The sequence below is a fragment of the Camelina sativa genome, chromosome 17 (assembly GCF_000633955.1).
Source record: "Camelina sativa cultivar DH55 chromosome 17, Cs, whole genome shotgun sequence".
Taxonomy (NCBI): Eukaryota; Viridiplantae; Streptophyta; class Magnoliopsida; order Brassicales; family Brassicaceae; genus Camelina; species Camelina sativa.
Window position 1 is genome coordinate 4,063,428 of NC_025701.1, and position 21,240 is coordinate 4,084,667.

The window sequence follows — 21,240 nt, forward strand, 5'->3', positions numbered from 1 at the left end:
TTCACTGAAACTTACTTACTACTTTACTAGCTTATTTAGATGTGGAGTACATGTTTATCCCTATATAAAAGAGCTTAGGGATTCGGGACGCTATGAAAGTTATAGTCAAAAAGGAAGACAAACAAAAGACATTGACTAAACCCTTTATTTCAAAGAAACTATAATATATTTTTTTAAAAAAAAATTTGACTAAACAAAACAAACCGAAACCATTCCTCTCATAGATATGAAATTCTTTAATTATATGGAGTGGTATTTTAATCATCTTCGATTATACATATCCGGATGCGTGCTGTTTCCAAATAACTAAACTTTCGTAATATAAAATTCATGATATTTTAAAGAAAAATAAAAAAAAATAACAGTTATGTTCATGTCTGAACCCTCATATTTATAGCCAAATTTGTTGTATCCATCGCTGTTTCGGTCAGGTCGGAGAAACTTCTCTAGGAGTTAACAAAAAGAGAAAGAAATGAAAGAAATGGTTCAAGTAAAAACAGCAAAAGGCAAAAGGAAAAGCTAATTAAAGAGTGAACAGAAGAGAGCGGTCACATGATGGTTTTTTTTTTGTCATGAATGATATGTGACAATGAGTCACACAAAAGGCAAAAGCTCCAATTCTATTTTCTACATTAAAATCATTCCTACTTTTGAATTTTGCTTTGCTGTATGTTCACCTAAGCCCCCACTATTCTCTAAATGCCAAAATTTTCTTTAATATAATTAGGTCCCTAATAATTAAAACAGATTTTATTCACCAACTCCTGTTATAATATAACATACTGTATATCGTACCATTATATAACAATAAAATTTTGAAAAGATATTCTTGTGGGTTTCTTCTATAGTAACAAGAGAGTCAAGAGAGTGTTTCTATTGTTTTAACCTAAATAGAAAGAAAAAAGAAAACACAAAGTTGTGTTGTTTTTGTATTATACATTCGTCTCATATGCATGGTTAGAGTCTTATCGATAGGTCTGAGGTCTCTCCGCTTTTGCCGCAGCTAGTTAAGCTATTTTCTTTCCTTTGAATAATTTGTTTTGCGTATAATTATTTTGTTTTGAGAAACTCATTCGATTGCGAAAGATTTGGGCCATCATTGGCATTGCCAACCAGATGCATGTGTTCAACTTTTTTCTTCCATAATTTTTGAATTGCTGAAAAGCATTTGCTATAGCTTAGATTTTCACCTAACTTACAAAGTCCCACTTATCTTCACTATAAATCAACACACGATGCTATGAAATTATGTTGTGCTTTTTTTTTTTTGTGTGTGATGAAAGTACATTATTGGACGTAATTCACAACTAAAATGTTACTAGAAAGTATCAAGTTATTCATCATTTGAATGCCATTCATTATTAGATGTTATTTTTGCTAGAAAGTAATCAGTTAAGTGTATACGTTGTTAAAATGTTACTTCTGTTGTTATGATAGCTAGCTGTAGTAATCGTTTATATTCTACAACCGTATCTAGTTACATGCATTATGTCAAATCTAATAAATGTTATCAAATATGTTATTCATACGATATTAGCATTTACCACAAAGTCACAAAACGATGTCATGCATAACATGTACTGATCATATATATACATGATTAAATGTTTCTCATGTTCGCGGCAGTTCTATAAATGCGCGCCATTGTTCATAGCGGGAACACAAGGAAATCTGACATTCAAAGACAATTGTGTCCACAAAACTCAAAAACCTTTTATTTTCTAAAGTAGAAACTCTTTAACACGCGAGTTGTTTTCCTGGTTAATTAAATTTTAAGAAAGTAGACCATTTTTTCTTTATAAAATAGAACTGTACGTACGTTTCTAGTATTTGATTGATCTTATTGCTATGATTATTTATGGCCTCAAATTGCTGAACGTGCAAATAAAGAGAATATTTGTACTTGTTCTTTAATTAATTAAGAACTTTAGGTTGCAGACGTCACACAAAACAAAAACATTAGGATTGCATTATATATTATTGATCTTCATTAACTTAAGTATTATATAAATTGAAGTTTTCTTTGTAACGTAAATGAATCACGTATGTTCATGCAAATGTGCGTACGTACGTCTACATTAACATCAAACGTACAAAAGTGTAGAGCTAGAGATTAAGAGAGCTGGGCAGATTCCGAACATCTGCTGAAATGGCTTAATTGACATTACCGTGGACCGAGCAATTGACTATAGTATTTGCGAATAAATTACCGGTATTACCGTATACGACTAAAGTGAGTTTAGCAGCAAATTATTATGCATCATTGTTTCCTTAATTAGGATAACTAATTGACATCTTACTGTGATAATTAATTCACAAAACTAAGGGGTAATTAAACGTTTCTTAAAGCAGCCAATAGTCTATCTTTGTTGTTCTTTTCTGATGACACGTAGGCCCCAAACTCAATTATTATCATGAAATAACAACCAAAAGATGTCACACTAGCCAAGCTACTAAACACCACAAAAATTTTGCATATCAATTTCTTAAAGTAGTAGACAACGAATATAAACCGTATAGGATATACTTTGTTTTTATTACTTTTACAAATATACAATTATTAAAAAAGGAAAGAAAAAAGAAACAGTTGATATGTAGTAGCTTTTTCTTTACATTTGTTGAGATGTTCCCCAATTATACCAACTAATATTCGTATACAACTCATTTTCACGTATACGAATATTATAATTCCTTAAGAATGTTTAGTACTGAAACCAACACACGTTTTTGAGATCACGTATATATGTCCATAATCATCATGTCAGATGTTCGATTATTTTTTTCACTGTAGTAATACTTCTTGATCACCCTGCTTGTAATGGACGGGGAACAAATCAGCCACGACAAACCCTACTTATATATTAGACTATTAATTATGTCTCATCTTGTAGTCGAAGTGTGATATACATCTAACAAATAAGGAATTATAATAATAAAATGGAGGAGGGTAACTAAGTTAGAAAAAGTTAGAAGGTGTGTGAAGTTGTCAGCAAAAGATAGTGAAGTGAAGGTCCAGAAGGGGATGAGATCATATATAGGAATATAGGACCAAGATTTATGTCTGTTCCTACTACTTAGGGACCATTATCACATTAACTCTCTGTTAATTCTTCTTTTTATACTTTATCTACACATACTATTAAAAAAAATATAAATTATTTACACCCAATTTGTAACTATATATATACACAACTCATTTTCAACATAGTACAGAGTGTGTTTTTGTTTTTTCTTCTCTGCTCTGCTTTTTGTTTCCTTCACATAAAAACAAAAGGAATAATAAACGAAAACATTGTCATCGATTACGTTAACTTATCTCAGTTCTCTTCTTCTTTTTTTCATAGATCATCGAATTTCTGAAAAAGTCATTTTTACCTTGTATTTTTGATTCTTGATCTAGAGTTGTGAGTTTATTCTCTGGTGAAAAATTCCTTTGTGCTTATGCTACAAGGAGAAAATGAACAAGTCGAGCTCGTGGAGCATCTACAGTTCTAGAGCTGGAGAGAGTGAAGGGCCATGGAGATCGTCGACGTCCATGAATGCTATCTCCTTTGGGTTTGTAGCGACGGCGATACTCATCTCCATGTTCTTGATCATGGCTATCTTCGAGCATCTCTTCAGGCCTGAGAATTCTTCATTTGATTCACCACATCGGATCACACAAAGACAGAGAGATGGGTCCATTCAGTTCCAGAAACTTGCTGATCAAGCATCCATGGTAAACACAACAATTTATTTTTTTTATTTCTTATTAAAGCATTTCTCAAAAGAATTTTTGTCCTTTTAATAAAGCCGAAGCGCATTAACTTGCCACTGTAGAGTTAGTTTTCTTTTCTTTCTTTTCTTTTGTTTTTTTACAAAATAACTTTGCCTTTTTTTTCGGTGCAGAAACCTTTTGGATAATCAAAAACATTCGTCAAAATTAATAGAAAAATAATAATCCAACTTTGGAAAGTGGAAAAAAAAAAGACAAGAACCAAGTTATTGTGTAAACCATAGTCATAACTTATTTTAAGCTAATTACAAGGAATGTAACGTGGCTGCAGGTTCCGGTGAATACGGTGGTGGATGTATCGGTAGTGATGCCAGGAGAGAAGTTGCCGTCGCACATAGCTTTGCCGGCTCCGTTACCTTGTCGGAGAGAAGGCATTCATTGGCCTCTTCATCTTTAAATATATTAATTACTAGCTTAGCTAGCTACTACTCTTCTTCTGTAATTTTATTTATATATTTCTGACTCATTGAGTAGATTAGCGTGTTCGTAATTTCAATATGCACTAAACGAGATTTATCGGCCAAAAAACATTTCCTTATTTTTTTCCGTCCAAGTAGACACATGTTATCTCTCATTGTATATTTTGTTGATATGCTTATTTTTTTTCACTAGCATTTTATGGCTAGCTAATTAATTGGAACAAATTAATCACTTTTTGAAAAGGATTTTGAACAGCTCAAAAAGTTAGAATACACTACTACTGTTTATCCATTACTGAAAAAGATGTTTTAATCCCACTATACTATACTACTAGGTTCATCAAGTGTAGTGTTCATGAGTACGTGTAGTGTTGAGTACGACAAAGATGAATGAATGATTTATTTTACGCCTTCTGATTATTCACATGTGCCCATTAACAATTATTTTCCAAATGTAATAAAATTATGGGACCAAGTTACAAATTTAATTACCCTACTACTGCTATACTCTCACTCTTTACCGTAGACACTCTCACTCTTTACCGTAGACGTATCAATTTTTTTCGAAGAGTAGAAAAAAACAAATGGGCCAAGAATGAAGCCCATTAGTATCAGTGGGCGGATTTATAAGACCCAGATAAAAAAAGGTTACCTTCTCTATCAATCGTCGCGTAGAAGCCAAAGGAGAAAAGCTGATTCAAAGATTCAAAATTTGAACTGCAGAGAGAGAGAGAGAGAGAGAAAGAGGCTATGGCGACGACGGCGAAGAACATGAAGGGTTTCTACAAGCAGAAGAAAAGCAATATCACCGGAGGTATCTCCAAGTCCAAGCCTTCTTCCCGGAAAGCCGCTCCCAAACACGCGGCGGCTCAAGGTTCTGATGCGACGCAGCCCGCCGCATTGATCTCACATGGCTCCGTCGATCTCAATGGTATGGGTTTTACTTCTTCCATTGATCATCTGATTCTTTTAATTTTCCCTTCTGATTCATCTGAAGTAAAACTAGGGTTTTGACTCCAATCCCCATATGAGATTTTAGTGTCCAATCGAAAAATTTAAAATTTGTGGTATTTGTTGTGTGTTTTAATTAAACAGAGGATTATGACAAGGAGGAGGAGATGCTGAGACAATTTGACATGAACATTGCTTATGGTCCATGCTTGGGTATGGCTAGACTTGATCGATGGGAGCGTGCTCTGCGTCTAGGGATGAATCCTCCCAATGAAATTGAGAAGCTTTTGAAAACTGGGAAAGTTCAGCAAGACTGTCTGTGGCAAGGTCGTGTGTAGATGATGTTCTTTAAATGTCACTTTATCTATGCCCTTGTATGATCCAGTTGTAAAACTTTGTCTTTTGTTGTTTATGGTTGAGATGTTTGGTTCAGCCACTGGCTGGATTCACCTCACATGTAGTGTGTCTTTCGATGTTTCTAATTCTAGTCTCAGGTGATAATGTTAAAACCTTTTTAATGGAAAGCAATCTTTGTTTGTTGATGGAAGATTCAGTTAATTGTATGATCTCACTATCACAGGCAATCTATTAAGACAAACACAAACTTATACAAATTTCGTGTAATTTACAAAAACGGTTAAGTTACAAAATCTGAACTCTCTCTTCTTGAAGCATAGCAGCGAACATCACAGGGTCTGGTTCCACGTCCTCTCAATCAATATCTCTTCTTTGGCATTGGCTTAAGTACTAAAACTGAGTATAATTTTCTGTGGGAGTGAGAGATTGATTATGGTGAGCCCAGGAAGCAAAAGCAAATCATGCTGGTCACTGAAAGATTATGATTTAGTAGAGACGTTAAATAGATGGCCTTCAATGTCTGGGACGAAACCTTTATCTACCATTTCTACTTTAACTATCTCATAGGTTGTTCTGTTCGGGACTAGACCTTTCTCCAACATCTCATTCAAAAGAATGTTTGCATCCTCCAATTTTCCTTTTTGGGAATATCCTTGTAGAAGCACATTATATGATGCTACATTTATCCACAACCGCCTTTCTTTCTCCATCTGTGTCCTCAAGTTCGTTGCTGCCTTCAGATTTCCTTCTCTACAGTAGCCTTTCATCAAAATGTTATATGTCAGATGTCTCGGTTTCAGACCCATCTTTGACATTTCTTTCAAAAGCATCGCCGCTTTTCTTGTTTCACCTTTGCTGCAATAACCCTCCATTAGTATGTGATACGTTACTAGATCAGGAAGTCCTTTACTAGTCAACTGATCGAAAAGCTTCTTAGCTGCTTCAATGTTACCGTCTCTACATTGACCAGCAATCAAGCAATTATAAGTTCCAATGTCTGGTACAATCCCTTCTCGTTCCATCTCTTCTTTCAGTGCAAAGCCATCAACGGTTTTCCCTAACTTACAATACGCATCGATCAGCATGTTATAAGTTCTAGCAGTGGGAACAAATCCTTGGCCTTTTACTAACTCTAACATATCAAGAGCTTCCTTCAGCATATCGTTCTTGCAAAACCCGTTTATAAGAGAGTTGTAAGTAATCAAGTTAGGCTGTACACCTGCGCTGACCATCTTATCGTACATACCAATAGCCTCGCTTATCTTACCTCCACTGCACAAACCATTTATCAGTGAATTATAAGTGATCACATTCGGTACCACATCTTGATCCAACATCTCTTTAAACACTTTCATACTCCCCGGAAGGTTGTCATCTTTCCAAAACCCATCAATCAGTATATTAAACGTCGTCAAGTTTGGGGACACCTTATTCTCCACCATTTCCTTCAAAACAGCATCTGCTTTATACATTTTCCCAATTCCACCAAGCTTACAGTACCCATCGATGAGAGTATTGTAACTGACTACGTTTGGAGAACATCCATACACTTTCATGTCCTCCATAACATCTCTAGCTTTATTCATTTTACCAGTTTTGCACAAGGCGTTGATCACGACATTGAAAGTGAACAGATTTGGTTGAATCTTCCTCCTAATCATCTCCTTGTATACATACTCAACATCAGCAGAACGATTCTGCTTCAACAACGCAATCATCAAAGGCTTACAAGACAAAGCCGATAACTTATACCCATAGTAACCTGAACGCTTAAACGCCTCCAAACCTAACTCGAATCTCGAATTATTCGCATAGGCCAATACCAACATATCAACTATAATCGAACTGACGCAAACATTGTCACACATTGAAATGGCATGGAGAATAGAGTGAACCGGATGATCAGAACCATTTCTGGCAAACCCATCAAGAAAAGATCGGATCTTTGAGTATCTTTTCGCAATAGCAAGAGAATGCAAGAGCTTAAATGTGAGCTCTAGCGAAACAGAGATGTTACCGTTCTTCAGTAACCAGGTATAGTACCTGAGACACAAATCTGGGTCAAGCTCAGAACTAATCAGCTGTCGAAAGAGCTCGTTAGGGTGTATGTCTTTCACATGGAATCCAAGCTTTGACCAGTGCTGCTTCTCTATGAGATCAGCGATGACTACTACGTCACATCTTGGTTGGCAAGGGCTCTCGGCGATCGTAGCTAAAGAAGAAGAAGAACAGAGCCTACTTAAACCAGATAAATTTTGTATGAATTTCGAAATAACTCTACTAACAGCTACGGATTTGGGGAACATTGATTCGAGGTAGGAGACGAAGACAGACTTTGGATTTTTAAAATTTTAGGGTTTATGAATTTTGTACCATTCTCATCTCTGTTTCGTTTCAGTACTTAATTTTACTTTACTGTGAGATAAATTTTCAGATTATTCTTTGCAAAATTTTACGAAACTACCACTGAAATTGTGAGAGAAACAACAAATTTTATAAATGGACCCAAATTAAGTTATTTTAGAAGTCGGCCCGTGCGCTAAGATACAACTAATGGGCCACGTGAATCAGCCCATCTAACTGTAAGGAAAAATAATTTTGAACTTTTGGTTTGTTGGTTGGTTTATTACTCTTCTTTCGTCGCCACTTGTTTCTGGCGAAGTGCTCTCCAACCAATATCACGCCTAAAGAAACCACCAGGCCAGTTGATCTGTTGAACAGCTGAATAAGCTTTATCACGCGCCTCTTCCAAGTCTTTACCCTTTCCCGTGACTCCAAGAACACGTCCCCCAGTGGCTACAACATTCCCCTCTGTATCAAGATCCGTTCCCGCATGGAAAACCTTCACTCCAGGAGCAACTCTTTCAGCTTCTTCAAGGTTTTTGATGATTGATCCTTTCTCATGAGCACCTGGATAACCATTGCTTGCCATTACAACCACCATTGCTGAATCTTTTGACCAGTCAAGCGACACGCCGCTTAGCTCGCCTTTACAAGCCGCTAGCAATACTTTGGCTAGGTCAGACTCTAGACGCATCATCAATACCTGTGTTTAAACAAGAAGCTGCATTTGTTCAGAACGATAACTAAACCAAGACTAAACGGGTTTTTTTTTCAGATAAGGTGTGAGTTTCTCACCTGACATTCTGGATCTCCAAACCGGACATTGAACTCAATCAGCTTAGGCAAACCGGATTTCTTCTTGATCATGAGACCAGCAAACAGAACGCCGACAAACTTACATCCTTCTTCTGCCATGCCTTTAACAGTGGGATGAATTATAGACTCCATCACAAAGTCCTGAAGCTCCTTGGTCAAGACAGGTGCAGGAGAATACGCTCCCATGCCGCCTGTGTTAGGACCGGTATCTCCATCTCCAACCCGCTTGTGGTCCTGAGCTGATTCTAGAGGAATGGCGTTTTCTCCATCCACAAGTGCGAAAAAGGAGGCTTCTTCTCCCTCGAGAAACTCCTCCACGACCACCTGACATCCTGCAGAACCAAACACACCTTTGACCAGCATTGAATCAACAGCTTCAAAAGCCTCCTCTAGTTCCATGGCAACAGTGACTCCTTTTCCAGCTGCTAATCCATCCGCTTTAATCACAATCGGTGCCCCTTGTTCTTGAATGTATTCTTTTGCAGCAGATGCATCAGAAAATATTTTATACTGCATTTGAATTTGATTCAATAACACTGTATTAGCCACATCAAATTGTAATCTTTAGGATAATAAGATTAAAGCTACGAATCTGCTACTTTTATTCCACCAATTTACCGAGCCTTCAATCACTTGCCCATAACATAGTACACCCAAAACAACCTGCTGAGACATTCTTATACAATCTAGCCTTCACTAACCGCTCTCTAACCAACTCACAACAGCTCTAACCTGCTACATTAACTACTAGGCTAGATTACAGCAGATCTATAGCTAATAGTTGAACCGCTACACGGTTTCAAAGCTTATATCTTTACACAGCGACGTTATGGATCCTAACACATATCAGGAGAAGAACTTGGTAATCATCAGGAATAAATGAAAAAGAGCAGAGCAACACAAACCTTAGCAGTAGGGATATTGTACTTATGGCAAAGATTCTTCATAAAGTTCTTGGAACCTTCCAACGCTGCAGCTTGAGAAGAAGGGCCAAAGGTGAGGATACCAGCCTTAACCAAGTCATTAGCGAGACCGGCAACAAGAGGCACTTCAGGTCCAACAACCACTAACCCAACATTCCATTTTTGACAAAAAGAAATCACAGCTGAACTGTCTGATATGTCAAGGTCAGGTATGCAAGTAGCATCACCGGAACTGGAGATACCAGCATTTCCAGGTGCGCATAACACAGATTCACAAGAAGGAGATCGTTTTAAGGCGTGGCAAAGGGCGTGTTCTCTCCCTCCTCCACCAATTACAAGAACATTAACTCTCTCTTCTACAGAAATTGAAACACAATTACAACAAATCCATTGGGTATAACTTATAATCACTGGCGTTTATTAACATTGGCGTTCAAATTCAATCATTCAACAACTGAATACAGTATCTACCGTTGTTTATCTACCACTGAGTGACACCAAACTAAAGAGAGTCAATAGGTATTGCTAGATTTTTACCAGAGCCGCCGGAAACGGTCGAAATAGACGGCTGAGATTGCTCTGAGACGCAGCGGAGCAAATACTGGCGTCTGTGGAGTCCGGCGGAAGAGCTAAGAGAGAGATTGGTGGTAGAGAATTTGAGAGGAGCAATAAAAGGAAGAGACTTGGTGGAGGTAGCGGCGAATCTGAGGGAGAGAAGAAAGGGTTTAGTTGGGTTGTTGCTGGAAAAGAGATTGATAGAAGAAGATGAAGGATGGAAACTAGATGTACACAACGACATGTCCGAAGTGGATTTGCGATAGAGAGGCAAGTGAGAGACTGTCAAAGTTGCGTACTTTGAGAGAGTTTTGGACTCGGACCAGCGTTGTCGTCTTCAAGGGTTTAACACTAAACTGTTTCCTTCCTTCTGTTTATTGGGTTCACTTTTTTCTTATCGTATATTTCGTTCACAGTAATCATGATTAATTTTGTTGTCTTATTTATTATTTGTCCTTTCTATGTTTTTCCTTCAAACCACTTTATAATCTTTAGACATCAAACAGCCCCTCCTTGCCTCACTCACATTTACATGCTTTAAAACGAACCCATTTTGTGATATATAAAGGGGTTATATGGTGGCTGTGAAACAAACAAGTGGTTTATAACCAGCAAAACCTCTCAAGTACTGTTTGTATTTATGCATCCTCATCATCTCCATATAACCAAAACCAAAAAAAGAAGAAAAAACAACTCGCCAAAAACAAAAGCCAAGAAGGACGAAAATGCCCCCCTCTGGCTGCTCCAAATATTGATGATATCAAGAGAGCTTATACAGATGCCAAAACCGATAGGCGTCTTACGAATTCAAAGCCATGAAGAGGTTCTGCTTACGGGCATGCTCTGGGACAAGTCTGTTCACGATTTCAGCAGGGATGCCAGATAGCTCTGCAACACACACATAACATCACTACATGATTACTGATAGTTAAATATAAGGATCATAGATTCATAAATAGAGAAAAAACATTTATTATTTCTTAGCATTCAAATATGCCAGAGGCCACAATGGTCAACATTCTTGTGAGTTGTGACTTCAATTTATATAGCATCCTCAGACCTCAATATTCAAAACTAACACTAAATGAGGTTTCGAGGTTAATATTTATCAGCAATCATGAACAAAACACAACTTGTCAACAACTTAATAGACCATATATGTGTTAGATCTGTTAAGAGGTCCAACAAGAAAAATAGGGGAACTGTTACCTTGCGGTTTAAAGTTGAAAAGTGGAGGAAGTGGTCGGCCATTGGGAAGACGAGTGTTTGGGTCCCTTAGTTCATCAAATAACGGATGAATACAAGCTTCCAACTACAATAACACCACAAGTGTTATTAATGGTTTCGAGGCCTTAGATGCTGATATGGAACAATTGAAAAGCAAATTACACAATGAAGGGAAAAAGTGAAAATTTTACTTACAGCTGTGCATCTCAAATTTGGGGAATATTGGAAGAACCTACAAAGAAGATCAACTGCTTCTGGTGGCAAACGTTTTTGGAACACCTGAGCACAAATAGAATATTCATGCCAATAAGGATTCAGAGAGAAGCGAAGCTTAATGAGCTAATAATCAATGAAAAAATCCCAGATAGTTTAGTCACTTAGTGCAAAGTGCAAACCACCAAGTTGTAGAATGTCAGAGAACAGAATCCTGAAAAGCATCTTCCACCAGATAGAAATACTCAAACTAGAACTAAAGCCACAATCATTTTAGCCAATTGTTTACAACTCTACCATATATAATTAACAGTTTTATAAGCCAGAGGAAATGAAAATATACATTTATTTTTTGATTCATACTCCAAACCATCACAAATACCAGAACACCTATTCTATAAAATACATTCACCAACAAAACCACTGATTAAAGAATCTCCTGGTAGGTGATAATCAATAACATTAGAAAGCATACCTTGTGCCATGGATGAGGCTTTATCTGGGGAAACTTAAATTCTGTATAATTTGGATTCATGCACTTGATTTCTTCTCTTGTTGGTGTACCTAAAACCTGCAAAGACATAAAAGCACATACAATAAGAAAAGCAAGGTTTCTTCAAAATCAAACTGAGCAGTCCAAAGTTTATTGCTTTTTTTTATACTAAATACAAAATTCTCAACAATTGACGAAACAAACTGTGACTCAAAAGCCTGGTAGCCATTCAGATACAAAGTTGAAACTCTGCCCCAAGTCTGATACGTAAAGATGAATAACCCCGTAAACCAAAGTTCTAAAAGCACTTACAGGCACCGCCAAGCCCAATAATTGGATTGCTTCATATTTTAAGATAAACTTTAAGAATTAACAAAAGACTACCTTAATGATTTCAACAAGCTGATCGACTCCGCTCTCACCAGGAAACAGAGGCTGTACGACAAGTTAGCAAAGGGCACAGAAAAGTAAGACATGGAAGAAACTGACTAAATAGCACAAAAACAAATAGCTAAAAAAATGTGCTTTAACCTGTCCAAGAAGAAGTTCGGCCATCACACAACCAGTGGACCATATATCGATTGCAGTTGTATATTCACTGGCACCAAAAATGAGTTCTGGAGCACGATAATATCTTGAACAAATGTAAGAAACATTGGGTTCTCCTTTTACCTACGGAGTACGAGAACGTGTCATACTCCAGAATGTATTCGTTTAAATTTGAGTCAACAAACCTTACCAACACTTTTGCACTCCCAAAATCACATATTTTTAGCTGATGTGTGTGTGGGTTCACCTGCACAACAATATCTGTATAGTCAGGTATAAATGCAGTTAAACTTAAACCAGAAAATATTTATTTTGATAAACAGTTTACTTAGGTGCAGATAAGTTGAGCACAGACATGTTACTTTAGACCAAAACCAGCTCAAAACTACAACTATTTTCTCAAAGTTAGTTTCCAGAATCATGTTTCAACCTCAAATATAAATACGTAATAGCATAAAACAAAGTTCATCTGTTATCTATTTCTTTCGAAAAAGGGAGACACAAATGGAACTTACTAGCAGGTTTTGAGGCTTAATATCACGGTGACAAAGACCAAAGGAATTATGAATGTAAGCAAGTGCCCTGCAGATCTGTAACCACAAACAGAAACTTGTCAAAATAACCCAGCAAATATCAGTTAATTATATGAAATGGTCTCATGCTGTTAATTGATATAAATTGGTTTCTGAAGTCAGAATTTATAGTGTGGAAGGGAAAAATATGTCATAGAAGGAAATTATAATGATAGAAAAGCTTTGGATCATTTCTTAGAAACCCAGGTGTAGAAGCAACGTGTCAGAACACGAAAATATAGACAGTAGGACTAAAGAAAGCTACTTTCTTGCACAGAGCGGACCTCCAAACTTCATGCTCAAAATAAATTGCCGAATAGTCTCTTTACCAAGGGTATAGGATACAGCAACTCAATGGGAATGATGCAAACTAGTCTGAATATATATCACATGATCAACCAAGAATGAGTTTACACCCACCTAGCAATTCAAGGAAAAATTCCCACCCAACTATTCTAGGAAGAGCCACAAGAATACATAGATTACAAAATCTATTGATACTAATATCTTCGGTGAAACAAAACAAGCATCATATTTTTAAGTGGGTGCTTATGATGCTTGGTGAAACGAAAATCTACAAAAAAAAATAATAGAAAATTTCAAATCCAGAAAATAGTTACCTGATAGGTATAAAGTTTAACGTATATCAGTGGCATCAGTTGATTCGTCCTACTGTAACTTCTTGCAACACGATTGACAGTCTCAGGCACAAATTCAAGGACAAGGTTCAAATAAACCTCTTCATTGTCTGTTCTTGAGAAGAAGCTATGCTTTAAAGCAACGACATTGGGATGGTCTAGCATCTGCATTATTTGTAGCTCCCTGTTCTTGTACCGCTTGTCTTGAAGAACCTTCTTGATGGCAACAACCTCCCCAGTTTCCCTACATTTAGCCTACCAGAAGGAAACATAAATGTGCTGGGATCGGAGCCAAAATAAAATAGAAAGAAGATCATGGATGTTAAATTATCTTACTTGGAAAACCATGCCAAAGGAACCAGTACCAACAACATGTTCTGATATATAACTGACTGTCTGCCAATCCAAAAAAAAAAGGAAAAAAAAACTAGTATAAGAACCAGTTGGATAACTACATTACTAACTAACACATACAATTATATGTAACCATCCAACCTGTCTTGATTGACCATTTCGACCACGGACTGTGGTTCTAATCACCTGACCAGGTTCAGCACCAGCCCCATCAATAATATCTGGTTCACTATCCTGCAACGTAACAAAAAACCTCAAACAGTGAAAAACTACTCCATAACAGATACAAGAAAGTCAAGCTAAAACAGTTGAATAAGCAAGCATGAAAGGCAAAACAAAATAAGCAATGCAAGACTTACTCTCTCATCATCAGTCTCTACCTTGTCCCTTATCCTTGTCTCAGCCAAATCTCTAGTCAACCAATCAACTGAACTAGAAGAGCTCTTTAAACCTTTGGCAGATCTCGAACTGCCTACTCCATTGCCCAGTCCAGAAGATGCCATGATATTATATTCTGAAGATAACACGAACTAATATTTGGTAGCATCACAATCCATGGTGAATTGGTGTCCCATCCCATCAAAGAACCGATCTTTCTAGTAGAATTTGCAAGGTCACTTGCATTGAATATAAAAAAGGTGTACTATATCTCAAGGTTCATGAACTGATACAAAACAAAAAAAAAAAACAAAATTGGTCAGTTTTAACTCTTGAGCCAGTGGTGAATTGAGATACTGTAACAATTGAGGCCGATCAGATCTACTGCCGACTAGATTGATATTGTAATCGAAAAGGTTTGGTTTTGAAAACTCAACTAAAAGCAGTTCAGAAAAAAAATCAGCAAAACAGTTACTACTACTAGTACCCAGAAGAACCCTAGTTCAACAACTCCAAAGAGAAAAAAGCACATTGAGAGAATAAAGAGCGACACTTTTCAAAAGATTCGCAGCGGATATGAATTTAGGTAGTATAAAAAAGATGATCACCTTGAGCTGTCGTGAGGAAGAACTGAAACCAAAGTCAAGCATTTGACGATTGTCTTCTTCTCCTTCTTAAATTGAAGAGCTTGACATGAAAAAAAGTAAACAGTTTTTTTCTTTTTCTCGGCGATTGATCGGATTGAAAAAAAAAAAAGGATAAACCTTTAGATTATATTTTTGATTCTGCGTCAATTTTGATTTTCACAACTTCTTCTTCTTCTTAACACCCTTTGTTTTGTCGATTTCTACCGTTTTGAATCAAACGAGAGAATATGAGACGACAGCTCATCATTATAAGCATGATATTATATCACTAAATATATCTTTTCTTCTTTTTTTTTTTACAAGATTTTCTAAAACAATTTAGGAATTTAAAATTATTAAAAAAATTAGATTTGGTATATCCTTTTCTCTTTTTTTCCCCGTTATGTTCAAAATTTAACACAGAAAAGATACTGATACAGTATATATTAATATACAAATTACTAAAACTGTAAAAGTTGATAAGTTCAATGTTAAGTAAGACATTTGTTCAAAATTTCATACTTACAAGTTCCTTTTGTTTAATCTCATGGTCTGATGGTCCCCAAATATCATAACATTGGAACTCAATTTTCAAACCTCAGCCTACCCAATCTTTTTTTAACCGGATATTCAAACTTTTGGTCTACAAACTTTTTTTCAAACTATATACATATAGTGGAAAACCTACAAAAGGAAAATAATTTTTTTTTTTTGTTAATTACTATACATTTACTTCAATATTCAACATGTATTTTGTATGTTTTTTGTCAACACATTCCCAGCCCTCCACTCCAAAATGATGATAGCATCCATATATATATTATAATATGTGCTCTTTGATTATTGATATAAGATTAAACAACACTTATGTAGAGTTATGTTCTTGTAATTTTATAGTGGATTAAAATACTGTTGTAGGGAGAAATATAAATATTTTCAAAAAAATAAAAGCCACTTTCGTATTTGCTGGTTATTATATAGTAAAAGTCGCTTTTACCTGTCGACTGTTAGGTAAGGCTGAAGGCTACACTACTCTTTCTTTTATTTGTGTGTGGCCGCCCGATGATAGTTCTGTCTCGGGTTTGATTGGTGATTAAAAACTTAACGGTGCAAGGTTGTGTTCGTTTCTTTGTCCTTTGTTTTATCATAATAAGTCTTCTACAAAACATTTGCATAAATTTTAGATAAATACGAAAAGATTGATCAAATAGTATTAACGTATGTGCATTAACAATAAATATTGCTTTTTTTTTTTGTTAGCTCTCTTGAAAATACGTTAGGCATGCACATTGCTTTGGTTACCACCCTCTGGTCTCCGCGTGATCTTAATTACTAATTAAAATATACTATCATACTATGTATTAAACCAAAAAGGAGGTAATGCAATAAAGTCGTGAGTAGGTCCAAAGTGTACTGCTCATTAGCCTACACAAACAATAGGGAGTGGTGGTCTTTATTATAGGGCTAAAGTTGCTTTCTTTTTGCTTGATAAAGTAAGATAGATAGATTACCACTTAACAAATGATTTTAGTGTTGACCAAAGAGCAATAAAACAATGATTTACAATTGTGTGGATTGTGTGTAGTTGGAAGCTAAATGTGTTTGGATTGGAATATGGGCCTCTCTGGCCCGATCTTCGGTTCGGTGTGTAATTATAATCAGGAGATTCGAGGCTGTTAAATGATGGTGCTACAAGCCTAGAATATATGTTTGCTCTGCATATTTTTGCAATAATCACACTTTTTTTTATACTAACATTTATGTGAAATTAAATCATGCTTGGTTTGTTATCACAATTATGCAGTTTACCATTCAAATTCTTTGTATTAATTCTTAACAGTTAAAAAAGTACATACGAAGTATAATAATACACATTATACACGTGGTTCACTTCTTCTGCGTTCTGCCAAACGCTTTTTACAAAACGCCAACGCGAAACAAACCGTTTTGTAATCTTACTGGCTAAAATCTCACAAGAATTGGGAACAAACAAATCTCGAAGCACTCTTCCTTATTTCTAGGCCACAAACTTATCTCCACGACTCTCTCCTCTCTTCTCTTAACCAACAAAAAAAGAAATGTCAATGTCATCTTTCTCCTTTGTCTCTCTCACTTTCTTCTTCCTTCTTCTCGTTTCTTCATCATCATCTTCATCGTCATCTTCCGATGACATCTCCGAGTTGTTCGAGGACTGGTGCCAGAGACATAGCAAAACTTACGGTTCGGAAGAAGAGAGGCAACACAGAATTCAAATCTTTAAAGATAACCACGACTTCGTTACCAAACACAATCTCATCGCTATTACTTACTCTCTCTCTCTCAATGCCTTCGCGGATCTGACTCACACCGAGTTCAAGACCTCTCGTTTTGGACTCTCTGTTTCAGCACCGTCGTTGGTAATGGCTAGTAGTAGTAAAGGGAAGAGTCTGGGTGGTAGTACCGTAAAGGTTCCAGATTCTGTTGATTGGAGGAAGAACGGAGCTGTTACTAATGTCAAAGATCAAGGAAGCTGCGGTATTTTTTATTCTATCTTTTCAAATTGTGTTTCTTTTTTTTCATCGAGTTTCAGATTTGATTAGAGTTTTGTAGTTCAGCGACTTGGGGGTTGATTCAAGATTAAGACTTTAGAATCGGAACCTTAAGATTGAATTTTAGATCGGAGAAATTCTCAAACTTTAGAATCTTTGAGGATGTAGGTTTCATCTTCTGTGCTTATTTAGTATGTTATAGAGGTAATTTTGCATCTCTTTCACGCTTTTTGGACTTTCTTTTGGAGTATAACTTTTCTTCCCTTTTTCATGTCTAATTATGGTTGAGATATACTGATTGAACTTTTTTGGAAAGTCTAGAAGCAATTATCATGTGTCTTCTTATATGACAGTTACTGTTTGATTCAGTGGACAAATGTTGGAATTTGGTTAGAAATAGTAATGTGTTCTCTCAGATGCATCCATGTTGATTATTTGAGTGGATGATGATGATATTTTACTACATTTATAGGGGCGTGTTGGTCGTTCTCTACTACTGGAGCTATGGAGGGAATCAACAAGATTGTTACAGGAGATCTCATCAGCCTCTCCGAGCAGGAACTCATTGATTGTGACAAGTCTTATAATGATGGCTGCAATGGTGGTCTCATGGACTATGCTTTCCAATTTGTCATAAAAAACAAGGGAATAGACACAGAGAAAGACTATCCTTATCAGCAACGCGATGGCACCTGTAAGAAGGATAAGGTATCGGTTTACTTTCTCCTTGTTTAATTTCTATACCTTGTTTGTTTCTTTGATCTTTGATATCCACTAACGTACATGAGTCTCTTTTGTTATGCAGTTGAAACAGCGGGTTGTGACAATTGATAGCTATGCTGGCGTGAAAACAAATGATGAGAAAGCGTTAAAGGAGGCTGTAGCGGTTCAGCCAGTTAGTGTCGGCATCTGTGGAAGCGAGAGAGCGTTTCAGTTATATTCCAGTGTAAGTTGGAATGCTTAGAGATACAACTCCTACTCTATTCTCTGAATATTCAACGTTTCCTTGTTTGAAACTTTACCTTTTGGTGCAGGGAATATTTTCTGGACCGTGTTCGACATCATTGGATCACGCTGTGCTCATAGTAGGATATGGTTCAGAGAATGGTGTTGATTATTGGATTGTGAAGAACTCATGGGGAAAAAGTTGGGGAATGGATGGGTTTATGCACATGCAGCGTAACACCGGAAATTCACAAGGGGTATGCGGAATCAATATGCTTGCTTCATATCCCATCAAGACACATCCAAACCCGCCTCCACCGGCCCCTCCCGGCCCCACAAAATGCAACCTTTTCACCTATTGTTCAGCTGCAGAGACTTGTTGCTGTGCAAAAAACCTGTTTGGATTATGTTTCTCATGGAAATGCTGCGAGATAGAATCCGCTGTGTGTTGCAAGGATGGTCGTCACTGTTGTCCACATGATTACCCGGTTTGTGATACAACCAGAAGTCTCTGCCTTAAGGTATTTTGGCTGTGGATATGTGCATACTCTTCACAGTGCCCTACTTCTTTCTATGTTTTGTTGACTGATGAAGCTATTCTTTGCTTACAGAAAACTGGGAATTTCACGGCAATCAAGCCCTTCTGGAAGAAGGATTCTACAAACAAACTTGGTAGATTCGAGGAATGGGTTATGTGAGAGAAGTTTTATGCATTTGCTACAGACATTTTACGCATATGTGAATTCGATTCAATGTATCTGCGAGGGGATTAGTTGTAGCTGTTGTTGAGATATACAATATATCATCACGGATGTACTTTTAGTCGCTCATTTGGATGTATACAACTTCTGAATCAATAAAGGATACTTGCAGTACCAACACAGTATTTGTATCTGCAAGACACAACAAGGAATAAGAGTATCATCTATACATATTGTAGACAAAAGCAGAGACTAAGCTTCGCTGTTGTTGTTCTCTCTTTTTTTCAGTTCTGCGGTCTCCTTCCTCTTTGTTTTGTACAGGGAGTAAAAGTAAGAAGCTAGAGCCAAAACTGCTCCTAGCAAAGCACCTCTTCTCTGCCAGCCAAAGTCATCGTCCTTGAAATTAAAAGCCAACACAACAAGCAGAGCCACAACGGGTGAAGCACACATATGAACAACATCAGCGAATAAACCGGACACTAAAAGCACCAGACCTAACAGCCCAACCGTCCAAACCTGCCAAGAGAGAGCCAACCCGACCAAACTCAGAATGTAGTAAGTTTTCCCTCTCTTAAACCTCTCGCTGTCGCCTTTTAACTCCTTAAACTCGCCACTCGCAAACAGACCGACAGTGCAAATGAGTGTGGCGATGAAGGAAACACAGATTTGCATTTCCAAGACCATCCGGAACACCTTCTTGTTACCATACCTCTTTGTCTTCACCAAAACTTTGTCGAACCCGAGCTGCATGAGGCACAGAGACAAGGAGAAAGCAAGAGTAGGGAATATGAGTATCAACCATGCCTTGATATCGTAAGCATCAGATTCATCTTCATCAGGGGTTCCAGCAAACGCAGGGCCGCCAAAAAAGTCTGCGGCAAGAGTGAGGATTATCGATATGATGATCCATCTGTTAAACTTGAGACGGTTTATGAAAGCTGAGAAGAGGGAGGTGAGTATCAATTGAGTTGAAACCAAAATCCCCCATCCTACGTATAATTTGGCAAGCGCATACAACTTGCTATAAACAGAGACAAGGACACCGAGAGAAACATAGAGCGAGAGAACTCGAAACCAGCCATTGTTGGTTTGATTGGAGACTGTTTCCAGGTTTGGTTTTGGTGAAGGAAATATGAAGAAGAGTGGAATCAGGATGGGAAACGCAGCGTTCTGGATCAAAGCTTGTGTCCATGTTCCTTTGTATTGTCGGTCTTGATCACTGTCTGATCGATTGTCTTGGACGTAGTAGAAGTTCAACAGAAGCATAACAAGAGAGTCTCCGACAAAGATCAAGAAACCGCAGAAGAAAACAGAGATCCACCATCTGCGTTGATTGAGCTCGAGGGATCGAGGATTCTCGCAGAAGCCTGGTTCTGGACCTTGAAACTCCTCCATGGTCTCTCTGCTTCTTCTTCTTGGAGATTTTACAAAATATACGCAGAGAGATATTAATCTTATAAACCTTTCCTAGAGGGTGGGACTCATTCCCATGATTGGTTTAACGTGCAAACACACATTTCAATCTGGAAAGATAAAGAAGAGAGAAGGTTCCTGGTCACGAAAAGGTCATGCTTTTGACTCAACGTTGCTTGAATAGGTCTCATCACATTTTTCTAATGAATAAAATGATCTGTAAGATTGGTTTTTATATTATTATCAAAGAGCATATTGGCGGCAAAGGAACTCGTTCCAACTGTAAAGCTCCCCAAATCGCAATACCGATGTAAAACCGACTTAAACCGGCATTGAATCGAAAAAATTACAAACATCTTGGAGATGTAAAGACTAAACCAAAAGACGTGTGACGGGTCAACACGTGGCGTGAAGGAGGAAGCAAGCCGTGTGACCCGACGCACTGGAACAGTGGCTTAATAAAT

At 37.1% G+C, this 21,240-nt stretch overlaps 7 protein-coding genes across 8 annotated transcripts; 3 read left to right on the forward strand and 4 right to left on the reverse strand.

The window, feature by feature from the left end:
• Positions 3,072-4,431, forward strand: LOC104755186. Of its 2 annotated transcripts, none has more exons than XM_019239108.1 (2): positions 3,072-3,718; positions 3,889-4,040. In XM_019239108.1, the coding sequence occupies exons 1-2, from the start codon at positions 3,458-3,460 to the stop codon at positions 3,901-3,903; spliced, it is 276 nt and encodes a 91-aa protein (XP_019094653.1). In that variant the 5' UTR covers positions 3,072-3,457; the 3' UTR covers positions 3,904-4,040. The 2 variants fall into 2 exon arrangements, with proteins under 2 accessions (XP_019094653.1, XP_010475832.1); XM_010477530.2 differs by lacking the exon at positions 3,889-4,040 and adding an exon at positions 4,047-4,431 and having other exon boundaries at positions 3,133-3,718.
• LOC104755187 lies at positions 4,842-5,685 on the forward strand. The gene is made up of 2 exons (XM_010477532.1): positions 4,842-5,125; positions 5,290-5,685. Exons 1-2 carry the CDS (start codon positions 4,945-4,947, stop codon positions 5,481-5,483), a joined length of 375 nt encoding a protein of 124 aa, XP_010475834.1. The 5' UTR covers positions 4,842-4,944; the 3' UTR covers positions 5,484-5,685.
• On the reverse strand, positions 5,695-7,888 carry LOC104755188 (pentatricopeptide repeat-containing protein At1g09820-like). The gene has a single exon (XM_010477533.2). It carries the CDS (start codon positions 7,806-7,808, stop codon positions 5,982-5,984), a length of 1,827 nt encoding a protein of 608 aa, XP_010475835.1. The 5' UTR covers positions 7,809-7,888; the 3' UTR covers positions 5,695-5,981.
• Positions 7,975-10,516, reverse strand: LOC104755189 (phosphoribosylamine--glycine ligase, chloroplastic-like). Its single transcript, XM_010477534.2, has 4 exons — positions 10,122-10,516; positions 9,567-9,940; positions 8,641-9,171; positions 7,975-8,548 (listed from the first exon to the last, which is right to left on the reverse strand). Exons 1-4 carry the CDS (start codon positions 10,381-10,383, stop codon positions 8,129-8,131), a joined length of 1,587 nt encoding a protein of 528 aa, XP_010475836.1. The 5' UTR covers positions 10,384-10,516; the 3' UTR covers positions 7,975-8,128.
• On the reverse strand, positions 10,673-15,458 carry LOC104755190 (shaggy-related protein kinase kappa). The gene is made up of 13 exons (XM_010477535.2): positions 15,172-15,458; positions 14,545-14,849; positions 14,327-14,419; positions 14,168-14,227; positions 13,814-14,086; positions 13,137-13,211; positions 12,812-12,868; positions 12,604-12,744; positions 12,457-12,507; positions 12,055-12,150; positions 11,562-11,645; positions 11,349-11,451; positions 10,673-11,027 (listed from the first exon to the last, which is right to left on the reverse strand). Exons 2-13 carry the CDS (start codon positions 14,686-14,688, stop codon positions 10,939-10,941), a joined length of 1,266 nt encoding a protein of 421 aa, XP_010475837.1. The 5' UTR covers positions 14,689-14,849; positions 15,172-15,458; the 3' UTR covers positions 10,673-10,938.
• LOC104755191 (low-temperature-induced cysteine proteinase-like) lies at positions 17,176-19,541 on the forward strand. Its single transcript, XM_010477536.2, has 5 exons — positions 17,176-17,703; positions 18,190-18,425; positions 18,523-18,663; positions 18,752-19,183; positions 19,274-19,541. Exons 1-5 carry the CDS (start codon positions 17,268-17,270, stop codon positions 19,358-19,360), a joined length of 1,332 nt encoding a protein of 443 aa, XP_010475838.1. The 5' UTR covers positions 17,176-17,267; the 3' UTR covers positions 19,361-19,541.
• On the reverse strand, positions 19,608-21,199 carry LOC104755192 (probable purine permease 16). Its single transcript, XM_010477537.1, has one exon. The coding sequence runs from the start codon at positions 20,756-20,758 to the stop codon at positions 19,616-19,618; it is 1,143 nt and encodes a 380-aa protein (XP_010475839.1). The 5' UTR covers positions 20,759-21,199; the 3' UTR covers positions 19,608-19,615.

Bases quoted from the DNA above. Each gene is read 5' to 3' on its own strand.
- LOC104755186 (XM_010477530.2), top strand. From the start codon at position 3,458: ATGAACAAGTCGAGCTCGTGGAGCATCTACAGTTCTAGAGCTGGAGAG. The intron at 3,719-4,046 runs GTAAACACAACA...ACGTGGCTGCAG, and splicing joins TTGCTGATCAAGCATCCATG to GTTCCGGTGAATACGGTGGT.
- LOC104755187 (XM_010477532.1), top strand. From the start codon at position 4,945: ATGGCGACGACGGCGAAGAACATGAAGGGTTTCTACAAGCAGAAGAAA. The intron at 5,126-5,289 runs GTATGGGTTTTA...TTAATTAAACAG, and splicing joins TGGCTCCGTCGATCTCAATG to AGGATTATGACAAGGAGGAG.
- LOC104755188 (XM_010477533.2), bottom strand. From the start codon at position 7,808: ATGTTCCCCAAATCCGTAGCTGTTAGTAGAGTTATTTCGAAATTCATA.
- LOC104755189 (XM_010477534.2), bottom strand. From the start codon at position 10,383: ATGTCGTTGTGTACATCTAGTTTCCATCCTTCATCTTCTTCTATCAAT. The intron at 9,941-10,121 runs GTAAAAATCTAG...CAATTTCTGTAG, and splicing joins GACCGTTTCCGGCGGCTCTG to AAGAGAGAGTTAATGTTCTT. The intron at 9,172-9,566 runs GTTTGTGTTGCT...ATTCAAATGCAG, and splicing joins ACAATATCCCTACTGCTAAG to TATAAAATATTTTCTGATGC.
- LOC104755190 (XM_010477535.2), bottom strand. From the start codon at position 14,688: ATGGCATCTTCTGGACTGGGCAATGGAGTAGGCAGTTCGAGATCTGCC. The intron at 14,087-14,167 runs GTAAGATAATTT...TCCTTCTGGTAG, and splicing joins CCTTTGGCATGGTTTTCCAA to GCTAAATGTAGGGAAACTGG. The intron at 12,745-12,811 runs GTAAGGTTTGTT...CGTACTCCGTAG, and splicing joins TTGGGAGTGCAAAAGTGTTG to GTAAAAGGAGAACCCAATGT.
- LOC104755191 (XM_010477536.2), top strand. From the start codon at position 17,268: ATGTCAATGTCATCTTTCTCCTTTGTCTCTCTCACTTTCTTCTTCCTT. The intron at 17,704-18,189 runs GTATTTTTTATT...CTACATTTATAG, and splicing joins CAAAGATCAAGGAAGCTGCG to GGGCGTGTTGGTCGTTCTCT. The intron at 18,426-18,522 runs GTATCGGTTTAC...TTTGTTATGCAG, and splicing joins GCACCTGTAAGAAGGATAAG to TTGAAACAGCGGGTTGTGAC.
- LOC104755192 (XM_010477537.1), bottom strand. From the start codon at position 20,758: ATGGAGGAGTTTCAAGGTCCAGAACCAGGCTTCTGCGAGAATCCTCGA.